This window comes from Podarcis muralis, chromosome 6, assembly GCF_964188315.1.
Source record: "Podarcis muralis chromosome 6, rPodMur119.hap1.1, whole genome shotgun sequence".
Lineage (NCBI taxonomy): Eukaryota > Metazoa > Chordata > Lepidosauria > Squamata > Lacertidae > Podarcis > Podarcis muralis.
In genome coordinates, this window is record NC_135660.1 from 73,751,915 (window position 1) to 73,765,050 (window position 13,136).

General features: G+C 45.8%; 1 protein-coding gene across 2 annotated transcripts; it reads right to left on the minus strand.

The window, feature by feature from the left end:
- Positions 1–1,279: 1,279 nt before the first annotated feature.
- CDK1 (cyclin dependent kinase 1) lies at positions 1,280–12,847 on the minus strand. 2 transcript variants are annotated; one of them, XM_028729349.2, is made up of 8 exons: positions 12,701–12,847; positions 10,105–10,162; positions 8,804–8,960; positions 6,607–6,730; positions 4,881–5,051; positions 3,603–3,766; positions 2,789–2,930; positions 1,280–1,612 (listed from the first exon to the last, which is right to left on the minus strand). In XM_028729349.2, the coding sequence occupies exons 2-8, from the start codon at positions 10,139–10,141 to the stop codon at positions 1,496–1,498; spliced, it is 912 nt and encodes a 303-aa protein (XP_028585182.1). In that variant the 5' UTR covers positions 10,142–10,162; positions 12,701–12,847; the 3' UTR covers positions 1,280–1,495. The 2 variants fall into 2 exon arrangements, with proteins under 2 accessions (XP_028585182.1, XP_028585180.1); XM_028729347.2 differs by having other exon boundaries at positions 12,631–12,803.
- Between the last annotated feature and the right edge of the window lie 289 nt (positions 12,848–13,136).

Consider the following 13,136-nt stretch of genomic DNA (forward strand, 5'->3'; position numbering starts at 1 on the left):
GGCCATCTGCCATTACCCATAAGCCTTCAGTTTTGGCATTCTTTGTTCTGCAAGAATCTAAATAGGAACAGCCATACCTGTAACCATCATCCCTGGTAAAGCTGCCTCCTGGCAGCAGGAAGAGACGTTGGTTCACCGTTTAAAAAAAAGAAATTGGGAGTTCCTCTGTAGAGCATGTGAGAAATTAACTAACCCACATAATAAATGGGAAGTTGCTGGGGGGGGGGGGGGAGGAGATCAGAGAAGAGACTGGGAAGAGAAGAAACCCCTGCCATGCTCGAGTCAAACTGACCAATGGCTAAACCAAACCAGGTCTACCAAGAAGTCCCGTACAATTCATAATCCTGGGTAAGTAGTTTGGCTGCAATCCTACATCTGTAACAGCAGCGCTTGAGCCCTAAATATAGCTCCAGATAATTTCATCACACACAAGAGATGAAAAGCATACACTACTAGCAGGTCGTCTTCCCCCCCAGCCGGAACTCAGTTCTGGCACCTCCCAGGTGTGCATCATTGCCATTACAAGGGAGGAATTTGTGGCGAGTTCCGGCACCTCTTTCTCTAGAAAAACAGCACTAATTACTAGCAGAATGCTCACCATTATGACAGAGAGGACGTGTGATGGGCTGCATCTATGTGCTCTATGCTATACCGCATTTGCTATGCCTATCAGTGAGGAGCAGGCTACACCCACAGGGCGATTGCACCCCCCCCCCATTACACAACACCTACTTCCAACCCATGTAAGCAAATTGTTGGATTTCACAGCTAGGTGGGGTAGGGACTGCAGCCATTTAAGTTCTCTCCAACCATTGGGGGGCGGGGGGGGGGGGGGGAGGAAGATCAAGCCTGTCCCTGTCTAGTTAGCAGTCTCTTTTATCTATCAGCTTGTATCCAATGGTACCCGCCCCATCTGCTAATCTAGTGAAGGCTCCCATCAATGTGACAAGCAGCCTTATTGCCCCCTCCCCAGATCTTCAGAGTATTGAGGAAGCCTTCGGTGTGGGGAGTAGTGCTGGGGGTGGGGGGTGCGAAGAGAAAGAGAGATGAATCTGTTAAAATAGCCGCAATCCCTTTCACAAAATCCGTATCGAAACTCAGATATGTAATTTCTTTTTTTGGAAACTGCCGTGCAAATTTGATGCCTTTAGTTATGTTGGGAGGTTGATGCTGAAGAACTGGGACCTCCTCTGCTCCCATGCCAGATTTAAAGTTTTATTATTATTATTATTATTATTAATTATTATTATTATCATTTATATATAATGGTGGGCTTCACTGAGCAGTGTACAGCTTTATTGAAAGTGAATAGGTTAATATTTACAATTAAAGGAAGATTCAAACCAAAGCACTCTATAGACAGGGCTACAGTTTTAGAATAGGACAAGACAGACACATATAAAAACAGGGATATCAATAAACTTCGACAGTGGGGGGAAATACCACGAGTTTCAGTATTTCTGCTTCAACCACATTCAGGTTGTTTCAGGGGCAGTTAGCATTTCTTGATCCGATTGGCTGGTAGTTTGGATTTGTCCAAGTCATCAAAGTAAGGATGATTCAGAGCCACGCGGCCAGAAATCCTTTTTGCTGGATCATAGGTCAACATTTTCTGCAAGTGGAAACAAAGGCAGGTTACACACTGGCCTCTTGCTATGCAGGGGAGCCTAGAGAGATCAGAGTCCTCAGAACCGGACTTTCCATGGTGAATCTCAGACCAAGATGTACAGTATTCAAGTTTCTCTTCTTTTAGAGGTATTAGACACTAGGCCAAGACCTTTAGGGTGGGAAAAGATGTGTGCTCACCTGCCCCTAGCTTAATACCATCACTTCCTTCCCAACGTCAACACTTGGGCTGCTGACCTGAGCCCCAGTTCATATATTATTATTCTATGGCACACTCTTCACAAGCCTCTTCTATCTGCTACACAGGTGACCTAACCTATGAAATAGACACTCAAATGTGCTCATGTCCAACCCACCCAATGCTTCTCCACTCTTCCTTTTCTGAAGGAGGAGAGATGGCGTGAATTGGGCATCCACGCCTTATGAAAGCGACGGAGTGATGCAACGTGTAATGTAACCCACCACAGCCCGTTAACTTTGCCCAGTAAACCTCCGCAGGTTCTCCAGTGAGAATGGAATCATCCTGTGACAATTTGGTAACTGGTACAAACCAGGAGTGAGGATGGGGTGGAGAGGGGAATTTTATAAAACCCAGTGTGGATATGTAGACAAGAGAGCGAAAGACTCCTCTGTTACTGCGCTAGAATTCTGGGTCACCCCATGAAACTGATGCGGCAGTTGTTTCAGGACAGATGAACAAAAAAGACCCCCAAGTGCTTCTCCACACAATTATATTTACGGCATTCACATCCCGTACAATTGCAGCCATGGTCACGGTTTCAGATGGCTTTTCGGGGGAGATTAGACATCTCCTCCATGAGCTTGTTTATCATCAGTAGCGGACAGCCATGGCGGTAGAGTACAACCTCCATGTTCAGAGGCAGCACACCTATAAATAGCAGCTGGAGAAGCAATGCTGGACTGTGTTGGCCTTTGTTCCAAGGCAGCAGGCCTCTCTGTCTTGCATTTTTATAGATGTACAAAACCCCAAGAACATTCAACAGCTTATCTGCATACATCTGGATACACTGAACTCTATGCAGGCTTATGCACAGGGGAAACAAAATTATTTCAGTAAGGTACAACACTGTCTATGTTGCACCAGAATGATTTTTTTAAAAAAATGATACACAAGTTTTATGAGAGTGAAACGGTCGCTTACCAAAAGCAGGTCTAGTCCATCCTCATTCAGGTTTTTCACCAGAGAGGCCAGACTGCTGGGTTTCCACTTGGGGAAAGTGTTCTTGTAATCCTGCAAGGATTCTACTTCCGGCCACACGTCATTGTTGGGCGTCCCCAAAGCTCTACAAGGAAAACAGTCAAAAGGGGGTTGATTAAGCAGCCTTGGCAAATCTGCTCGAATGGATTCAGCCAAACACTTCTTTGAGTGTTACCTACTGAATGATCCCTGCAGTGATGCTTCAGAATCCAACATAACTGAGACACGTTATGCAGCTTTGTGTTGGAACTCTCGGCTTTTAAATATATGTGCGTCAGTAAGACTGTACTGCCAAAAGAGAGATATCTGCGCTGTGTTTTTGAACCACAAAGAAGGCTATGCAAGAGAAAATAACAGCAATTGCCAGAGAAATAGTTGACAAGACCCTGCTGCAATGCCCTCACCTGACGACAACATCTGAACACCTCCCAGTCTATTTATGATATCCTATACACATTGTTCATAGGAACAGGCTATCAAGGCTGCACTCCCGAGTATATTTACCAATAATAAGCCAGTCTCCTTGAAGTGGAACGTGCTTCAAAGCAAATATAGTGAGGACTGTACTTTGTTTCAAATTAGAACAATTTGTTTAGCCGCTTGCCATTATGACACCGGAAAACCACAGGCCTCAATTCATTGCACCATAATAATTTTTTTTAAAAATTAAATTCACACAATTATCAGACTGATGGGATACAACATTTCCGCAGAAGGAAAACAAGACCGCAAACTTTTCTCATTTTAAGTTAGATACCTGAAGATCCTGAACAACTGATCAATTTCTGAATCTCCACGGAAGAGTGCTTGCTTGGTTGCCATTTCAGCAAATATTGTCGCTATGCTCCATATATCGACAGGTGTGGAGTAACGTGCAGAACCTAGCAGCACTTCTGGAGCTCTGTACCACAGAGTTACTACCTAACACAAGAATAGTGGGCATTAGAAGGGTTTTTTTTTTAATTAAAAAACCCCCGCCAGCTGGGGGGGGGGGGAGGAAGGATTTAACGTGCTTTGGAACAATTATGCATGAATTACTGCACTCAGCCACACTGTCCAGCATATAACATTTCTGGAATCAGCACGCCAGTTTCTGATGTCGTTTTTTAAAGAAAAAGAAGAAAAGCCACAGAGTTTTCTAGTTCCTATTTTGTAAGCGAATATCCTCAAGGAAGTTCGCGTATTAATTGTTCGAGGTGAATTCTTGCCCCGATTGTCTCAGTCCTTTCTTCCACGCTCAACCTCATTCCATCTGCATAGCTATCATGTAAAAGGAAGTCACACAGTACAACAGCATCCAGCTCAAAGCTCCTCCATGAGCTCTCTGGTTTTTTTTATTAAGTCCACTCCTTCCTTACATCTTAAAAGCCCCCAACTGCCATGGGGAGGCGCAGCAAGGCCCCCCACAACTGCGGGAAGGTGTGGTGAGGCCCTCCTCTGCTGCGAGGATACCCAAAGAGCCCTCCGCTTCTATGGGGAGGCGCAGTGGGGTGCTCTGCTGCCGCAAGGAAGCCTGGGAAGGTCGTCTGCCACCGTGAATAGGTGCAGTGAGGCCCTCCGCCACCGCAGGGATTCCCGGGAGGCCCTCTGCCACTGCAGATACATATCATGATATATCGAGATATCATAATGTTTAGTTGGTGATATTGAACACCAGGTGTCACCCAACCCTAGACAGACTTGGGTCTGATTCAACAGGGCTCTTCTTAATAGCATGCAGCAACCTCCTTAATAAGCAACATTAAATGGGAAAAAAAAACCTTGCTGGCCTCAGTGTAGGAATTATTTTTTCCATATATTTTTAAAATTAATTATCCAAAGGTATTTCAAGGCATTTATTATCATATACAGTTTCTTCTTCTTCTTCACATCCCACTCCATCTTTCCTGTTGTTGTTGTTTTACTGCTTTTTATTAGCTGTCTTATAACACAAATGCTTTTATTGCCTAAACCCCAAATCATTGGTTCTTTCCACAATCCACAGCTTATACCTTTTAATGTAGGATTTAGCGCAGAGAGATCCACAGTCCCTTACCTCATGGGTGTAGACCCGCACGGGGATGCCGAAAGCTCGAGCCAGGCCAAAGTCGGCCAGTTTAATTACTCCGTTGTCATCGATCAACAAGTTCTGAGGCTTCAGGTCTCTGTGCAGAATTCTCCTCGAGTGACAGAACACAATACCTTGCAAGATTTGGTACAAGTAACTCTGAAAGAATATTAAAACAGAGTTGGCGTTGGAAGACGGCGTGTTCAGAAGGCCATGCACTTCACCTCTTGTCTGCCAAAAGGAGAATGGAAAGACGGGGCAGCTGTGGTAAAAATAGGTATTACAAAACCTTCCATCCCTTACAGCGGTTCCCACCCTGTGGGTCCCCAGATGCTGTTGGACTACAACTCCCATCATCCCTGAGCTCTGGCCTTGCTAGCTAGGGGTGATGGGAGTTGTAGTTCAACAACATCTGGGGACCCACAGGTTGAGAAAGGCTGCTTTAGAAGAATGGAGCCGCTTACACTAGGTTCCTAGTGGTTTGCAATCCAGGTTACGTGAGTCCAATTACATACACCTCATTTGCTGAAATGCATCCCTCGCTCCCCCTGTCCACTATCAAGCTTTAGCTTGCAAGGTTTTCGGGGCTCGGGACCTATCTTTGCTGATATTACAAGAAAGGAGGACTCCAACAAAACAACAGGTAGACCTTTCCTGACAGCAGGAGCTGTTCAACAGTGGAACAGACTCCCACGAGGGGCAGTGGGCTCTCCTTCTCCTTGGAGGTTTTTAAGCAGAGGCTGGGTGGCCATCTGTCGTGGATGCTTTAGTTGAGATTCCTGCATTGCAGGGGGTTGGACTAGATGACCCTTGGGGACCCTTCCAACTCTACAATTCTGTGAAACCGAAACATCATGCACACTGACGGCACTAACTAAAATAAAAGACAAATGAATGGTGACAAGCAGATCCACACGCGCTTAACTTCAATATGATGTCGCAGTGGCACCTCCACATCATTTACTAGGGTGATTTTATAGATGAAATGGCTAGAAAAGCTGCTTCTTACAAAGGGTCAGCTTCAAAATTCAGTAAGCCACCTAAAAAACCATTCCAGTGGTACCTTGGTTCTCAAACTTAATCAGTTCCGGGAATCTGTTCAACTCCCAAAACCCTTCAAAAACCAAGTCGCGGCTTCCAAATTGGCTGCAGGAGCTTCCTGCACTCAGTCGAAAGCCGTGCCGGACATTCGGCTTTCAAAAAACGTTTGCAAACCAAAACACTTACCTTTGGGTTTGCAGCGTTCGGGAGCCGATTTGTTAGGGAGCCAAGCCGTTTGAGAACCAAGGTACCACTGTACCACTGTTTTGCTTCTAGAACACTGAATTAGCACAAGGGGAATAACCTTTAAGATGTAACACAGGAGAACACAAAAGCCCTGCTATACCTGTGGTCCTCAACACGGGTGTCAGAATTGCCTGTTGGCTGCCACATGGGCCACCAATTCTTACGCCAGGCTGTTGTAGCTGTTTGCTGCAGAACAATTCACAGCAGTCATTTTCAAACTCTGTTCCTAGATATCCTCACGGCGCTTTGGGATCTTACAAAAGGATCCTGGATGGCAAGGACTGTGATGATGGAGAAGCATTGGCCAAACACAACTTGCCTACTCTTACCAATTCACCCCAAGAGTCTCTGGCAGACAGATCAACGTAGGCGGGGTTCCGTGGGCAGGCAGGGCGAAAGCTACCCGTCTGCAGTATCGTTTCCTTACCTTAACAAGCATACGATCTAGGTACTGCCCAGATGGGATGGAGTCCAAGTATTTCTTGAGATCCATAGAAAGAAATTCAAATATCAGGTAAAGTCTTGAGTCTTGCATAAGCACATCCTGAAGACTGAAAAGAATTTTCCTTTTTTTAAGAAAGTCAAAATAGCTCATACCTTTTCACCAAGCATACAATGTGGGTTTGTTATATGCAGCACTAAGTCCCCTTCGTCTAACTGGACAAACATCTCATAGTTTATTATACTTCTATCTAATCAGCCATCGTAACATGCCGAGCTAAGGTTTCTGCAGGTTCACTGCATATACATGCCTATGTGAAAGCTGGTAATTACACATGCTGCCTGATCCATTAAGCTTACAGCTATAAGTCTTATGAAGATGACGGATGACTGAGAATTATAAATTAATGTGAAACAGAGAGGCCTAAATGAAACTAGCTTAATACACTTAGTTATTTAAGCATATGTTCACCAGGGTGCATATAGTTGTTTCAAAGGTGAACATTTAGGCACTCAACCCAGTATAGTGTTCTGCTTAGTACTATCAGCCCTTGTTTCTGTAGTGGGGTGGGAGAGCTGAGAAAAATGCCAATATATTTCACATCTGGCAAATAATGTTCTGCTTTGGTTTCAGGTAGTACACGAGTAAGGTAAAGATAAAGGGACCCCTGACCATCAGGTCCAGTCGTGGCCGACTCTGGGGTTGCAGCGCTCATCTCCCTTTATTAGCCGAGGGAGGCGGCGGACAGCTTCCAGGTCATGTGGCCAGCATGACTAAGCCGCTTCTGGTGAACCAGAGCAGCACACGAAAACGCCGTTTACCTTCCCGTCAGAGCAGTACCTATTTATCTACTTGCACTTTGATGTGCTTTTGAACTGCTAGGTTGGCAGGAGCAGGGGCCCAGCCCGTCGCGGGGATTCGAACCACCAACCATCTGATCGGAAAGCCCTAGGCTCTGTGGTTTAACCCACAGCGCCACCCGCGTCTACATGGGTAGATGAGTCTAGAAATGTTGAATTCAGAAGAGCTTTGGATTTAAACTAAGTGTATGATTTTCTGAGCAACAAATTTAATCGTATTCAAGCCAGATACGCATTAAATTTAACCAAAATTTTGGGCAGATCTCCAGGTTAGGCTTTAGACGGAACACCCACTCAAGTTACCTTCTCATAATTAAACTACCTTAATTCCTGGTGGTGGTTCAACAGAGAAGCTCTACCAAGTTAAGTCAAAATAACTAGGCCCTCTGAAGCAGCATGGAGCCTTCCGTGAGAAAGTCTGAGTCTGTTATTAAAAGTATGCTGAAATAACCAAGGATGTAAAAAAATGAACATGGTCCAGCCACAGTTAAGCATCTTTCAGTCCCACTGATCTTAAAGGCATTTAAGCATATGCTGAACTCTCCCACTGAAAGACAAGGACTTGGAAACACTTCACATTTGATTGTTTAGTAAGCGTTTCCTTTTGGTACCACACATGCCACCTTGCATGCTACAAGAAATCCTGCAGAATATATGCAAACTGAGGTGCTCTTCCTCTCCACATGCATAAGATTGTTTGTAAACTCTAATTACATTAAGTGTCAATAGAGGGCAACTAAGTATCCAGCCTACCTAAAGAAACACGAATCATACGTATGTAGAACAGAACAAGCGCAGGACACATCTAAGCACTTTTGCTGGGGAACTTAATTCCAGGTTTGTTAAGTGGGGCTTACCATCAGCCACTTTTGCACAGGACACAACCTTAAACGCAGGGTTTGCTTTGTGTCTGTCTGTGCCCCCCCCCCCCCGCAGGGAACGGGGACGCGAGAAAAGCTGGAAAGGACCAGCCCTTATGTGTCTTAAAGACCAACCCAACCTCCCTCCAGTGGAGTCACTGCTGTATATCCAGCACTTCTGCCAGTGTGTTTACAACCAGGTTGGCCCATTCTAACATGCAGCAACGCAGCCAGAAAGAGGTCAGGTGAGCATCATAGCCCAATCATGCCATCAGCTGCTGCTTAACCCATCACCAACCGGACCCCTCAGGGTCCCTTCCAACTCCAATTCCCTCATCACCATGCATGAAAGACGCCCTCACATTTTTAGGTGTAATTCAGTAGACTCATTGGGTGCCAAAAAAAAGGGACGAAAACCCCATTTTATAGCTGAAACCCAGGTTACACAGGTGTAGAACATACCAGACTATGTTGGGATGACGTAGCTCTTTTAATAAGGAAATCTCTCTGATTGCAGTGCTGGGAACACCTTCTTCGTCGTTCTCTAACCGAATTTTCTTCATGGCCACCACTTGGCCTGTAGCTTTGTGTTTGCCTTTATACACAACACCATAAGTGCCTAATGGGGAGAAAGCTCCAGTTTAATCCTCTGGACACAGACACCAGGTTTGCACAATACATTAAACCAGAGGTCGGCAACCAAAGGCCCATGGGCCTCACAGAACTGGCGCATGGCCACTTCCGTGGATAGGCGAGGGGAACCTGTGGGGTTTATTTCGTGGAGCGGGCACCATTTTTTTCCACCGACATTTCTTTTTTATAACACTTTAGATTTTAAAGAACAAATCTTAAACCGGTTTACAAGACATTAAAACATCATAGAAAACAATCCAGAATAAAATCAATTCAAACTTCAAGGAAAATATTTCAGATCCTTCTCCAAGTGACGTTTTGCTTCCCCCAGCCGCCAACCTGGCATCCAGGTCTCCATGTGATTGCAGTTGGACCTGCACCAGTCAAAAAGCGTGCCGTGCTGATTCTGGTCTTCTGAATCTGGGCTAGTGGTTGAGCTCTCTCTTCAACAACCACCCTGTAGCCAAGTTTTATTACTAGCTATCACTTGTGGTTTCCAAGGAGAGGTCAAGCACAAGGTTTAGGTGATGCCCTTATCTGAAGCCTGGCTTAGCTCAGCATGCCATGGAAGTAAAGGAGCAAAGCTCCTCTCCAGGAGCCCACACTGCCCCCCTAAGATCACCATGTTGTGACAACCAGGGCAGGGGCATAGGTTTAACATGATACAAAACCTTTCAGCCCAAAGATGGAAGCACGTTGCCCTGAGCAAGCATCTATGTCCTATTTGGGCATTCAGTTTACAAGTGCATGTGCAACAACCGAAGGAAAGTGGCGGGGTGCCCAGTGAGGTGGGGCTGATAATTTTCCAGGGCTTTATTTCTCCACACAAAATTTCCCATTTCATAAATTCACTAGTAGCAATGAATGGGTGCCAATTGCAAATACAATATTAAGGAAGCAGCTTCGGAATCACAATGCAAGCTTTTCAGTGATTATCCCCCTAGGCAGGTATGTGGGTTAGCACACCATGCAGTTCTTTGGGGTGCTACATTTTATTAGTGAGTGGGGGACTCTCGTGACCCATGTAAGTGCCATCAATGACTCTGACTCAATGAGACTTGCTTCCAAGTATATAGATGCCTTCTTTGCAAGACAAAGAAAGATTATGTAATAGATCAAATGTTACCTACCTTCACCAATCTTTTCTATTTTCGTGTAGTCGTCCATTATTCCTCAATATGAAAAGGCCTGAAACAGAACAAGGAGAGTCAAGCAGTTGTAGTGACAGGTGCATCCCTACATTTATTTATTTTTTCAAAGAGAAGGGTTTCCAAAGCCGCTTTGGTGTGTTTTCAGGGGCATGTAGATCTTTTCCTCCCTGCAGTAATTCAGCCAGCTGTAATTAAGCTAAAGAAAAGGTATTTTGCTGTATTACTGCCATCCTGCAAAAGAAATCAACTAGAAGGCATCCTTCCCTTTTGTTCCAGTTAAATTGACCTATAACAGTTCAAGTCTGGGTTGAAAAGGCTAAGAATTTGCAGAGAAAGGACAAGTAAAGGTTTACCCAAAAGCTGCCCTGGAGACACAAGCAGCCATAGAGAGGGCCCGCATAAGTATCAGAATCAAAGGGGCAAGGCAGAAGTCATTGAAAGCAAGCTCTAGAGTTTTAGCGCCACCATTAAGAAAGCCCTGTCTCTTGTGCATGCCAGCCTAACATATCTTAAAAGCAGGCACTCAAGAAGAGCACTCAGGTAGGATAGAAGATAACCAAGTCCCAAGCAATTTAGCGTTTTAAAGATTATGACCAGCACATTGAACTGGATCTGGAAGCAAACGGGTAGCTACTCCAACCAGTGGAAAACTTGAGTTATGCAGATCTTCTGGCTCCCACCAACATTTGGGCTGCAACATTCTGTATCAGCTGCAGCTTCCAGACAGTTTTCAGATGCAGTTCCTCATAAAATGCAGCAGTCTAGTTTGCAGGTCACCAGATAACCAAGGCCAGGTCTGATCATTGATGTAAACAGGGGCTGCATATGAGATACAAGCTGGAGCTTGTGAAAACACTCCTGGCCACTGCAGCTACCTGTGTCTGACCGTGACAAATCCAGGAGGACCCTCCAAGCTGCACATCTGGTTCCTCAGGTGGAGTTCTACCACATCCAGGGCTGGTTGCACATCATCATCATCATCATTTTATTTGTATGTCGCCTTCCCATAGTTAAAACCATGCTCAAAGCAGTTTATAACATGAAAAGATTTACATAAAAGTAGTCCCAAACAAGAAAGAAAAATAAAACTTTTAAAAGAGCACAACCAAATATCAACGAACAGCAACAAAAACCCAAGTGACACCCTGATCCAGGAATCTGATCAGCAGCCTCAGCTTTTGTAGCTGGAGTCAGCCAGGGCCCCGCCTTCTCAGGCCAAGTGGAGAAAGGCCTGCAAGGACTCTCAGCCAAAGTGGTCTGTGGCCTATTCGGCAGCCTCGGCTTTTGCAGCTGGAGTCAGCCAGGACCCCTTTCTTGAGTGGGAAAGAGATAGAGCTGCATGTCATCTGCCTATGAATGACACATTGGGGATAAGATGGAATCCTCATAAGCCAACAGAAATCACCTAGTGCTACCAAAGATACTGACCATCTCAGAAGAGAACCATTGTAGTATTGTGTCACCACCTCCCTAAACAAAAGCCAGTCAAGGATGCCATGATTAATGGTATCAAAGGACACTGAGAAGTCCTAAAGGAATATTTTTTTTTTTTTGGGAGGGGGGTGTTGCACTTCCACTTTCCAGTCCCAGACAAAAGTTATTCACCAGGGCAATCATTACATGTCCATATTGGGAGTTTATATAGTTTTAGGTTGGCAGATACATATAGAAAGAATGAGAGACAGTAGTTTGCACTTCTTAATATTGCATTTATTTGCTAGGTGTTTGCCAAGCGGGAGAGACCCATCTAGCAGCTTTTTTAAGTTATTGCACAAGCCGTAAAGTGACATCTGCTTAAATGCATTCCAGAAAACTCCTTTCCGTGCCTATGATCCTGAGAATAGTCAAGCCAACAGAAGCTGCAGTCTGAAAAGGCCACAATCCAGTTCACAAGTGCTGCACTCACCGCATGTCTGCTTGCTCATACAGGAGGCCACATGCTAAGGCCAGGAGAGTCAAGTGCAGATTTACAAAGGCCAAGGAGAAAGAGATCTTGGGGATTAGGTAAGCACATGGGGGAGAGATAAGAACAAACCTCTAGCTGTCTCCCCTCCAATCCACCAGATAGACTAGATTTTTAACACGCTATACTCAGATCAGAGAGAAAGAAGAGTTCAGAAATACTCTGGCTAGCCTTTCCCCCCCCCCCGCCCCCTCTACAAGGGTTGCTCAAAAGTAATCCCCAGTGGGTGGTAAGTTTGCAGCCTTCAGAATAAAAACTTTTTATTTTTTTAAAAAAAGAGGAAGTGAGTTAAGGGATGCAGTTTGGGGAAAACGCAACATTTATTCTGTGGCTTTTTTTTTTAAGTTCTCCAACTCATCCAGGCAAAAGTGAAGGGAGAATGCACAGGAACACAAGAGTTGCACATTTATTTTAAAAAGTGGGGTTTACTGCGCTCCCCCTACCCCTGCCCTTTATCCTCCCGGCAGCCTCCTGCCCTGGTCTATCCCAGCCACGGGTCTTTCTTCCCCCCCCCCCCCACGTCCCCCTTGCAGCCCCCTTACCCTCTCCGCCCGGGCCAGCCCCACTGCTTCCAGCCGTTCCCCTCGCCTCCCTGCGAAAACAAGGACGCACCTTCCGAAGAACCGGCGGAGGAAGCGGAGGCGGCGGCTTAGCAGCGCCTGCTTAAGAGAGGCCGAGCGCAGACGGATTCAAATCGACCGCGCTGAGCCGACTCCCAACGCGCCAATGGGGCCGCGCCGCTGCTTTCAAAAGGGCCAATCGGAGGGCAGGCGCCAAAGCCGGGCAGAAGAGCGGCCCCGTTGCCACGCAGCGGGCGGGCGCAGCAACCAGAGCGGAAGGGTTCTGCAGAGCGTGCTTTTCTCCACCCGCCGCCGCCTGTTATTGCCAAGGAATTCGAACGTGGGCGGGTTTAATTGGTGTTTGGCGTTTGAGGTTTGCCTTTTCGGCTCGCTTTTCGGCTGGAAGAGCCTTTCTGGGACAAGCTGTGTTTTTGTTTTTGCAGAGAACTTCTTCCGCAATTCAGGAGTCCGCCTGCTCCTCCCCTCTT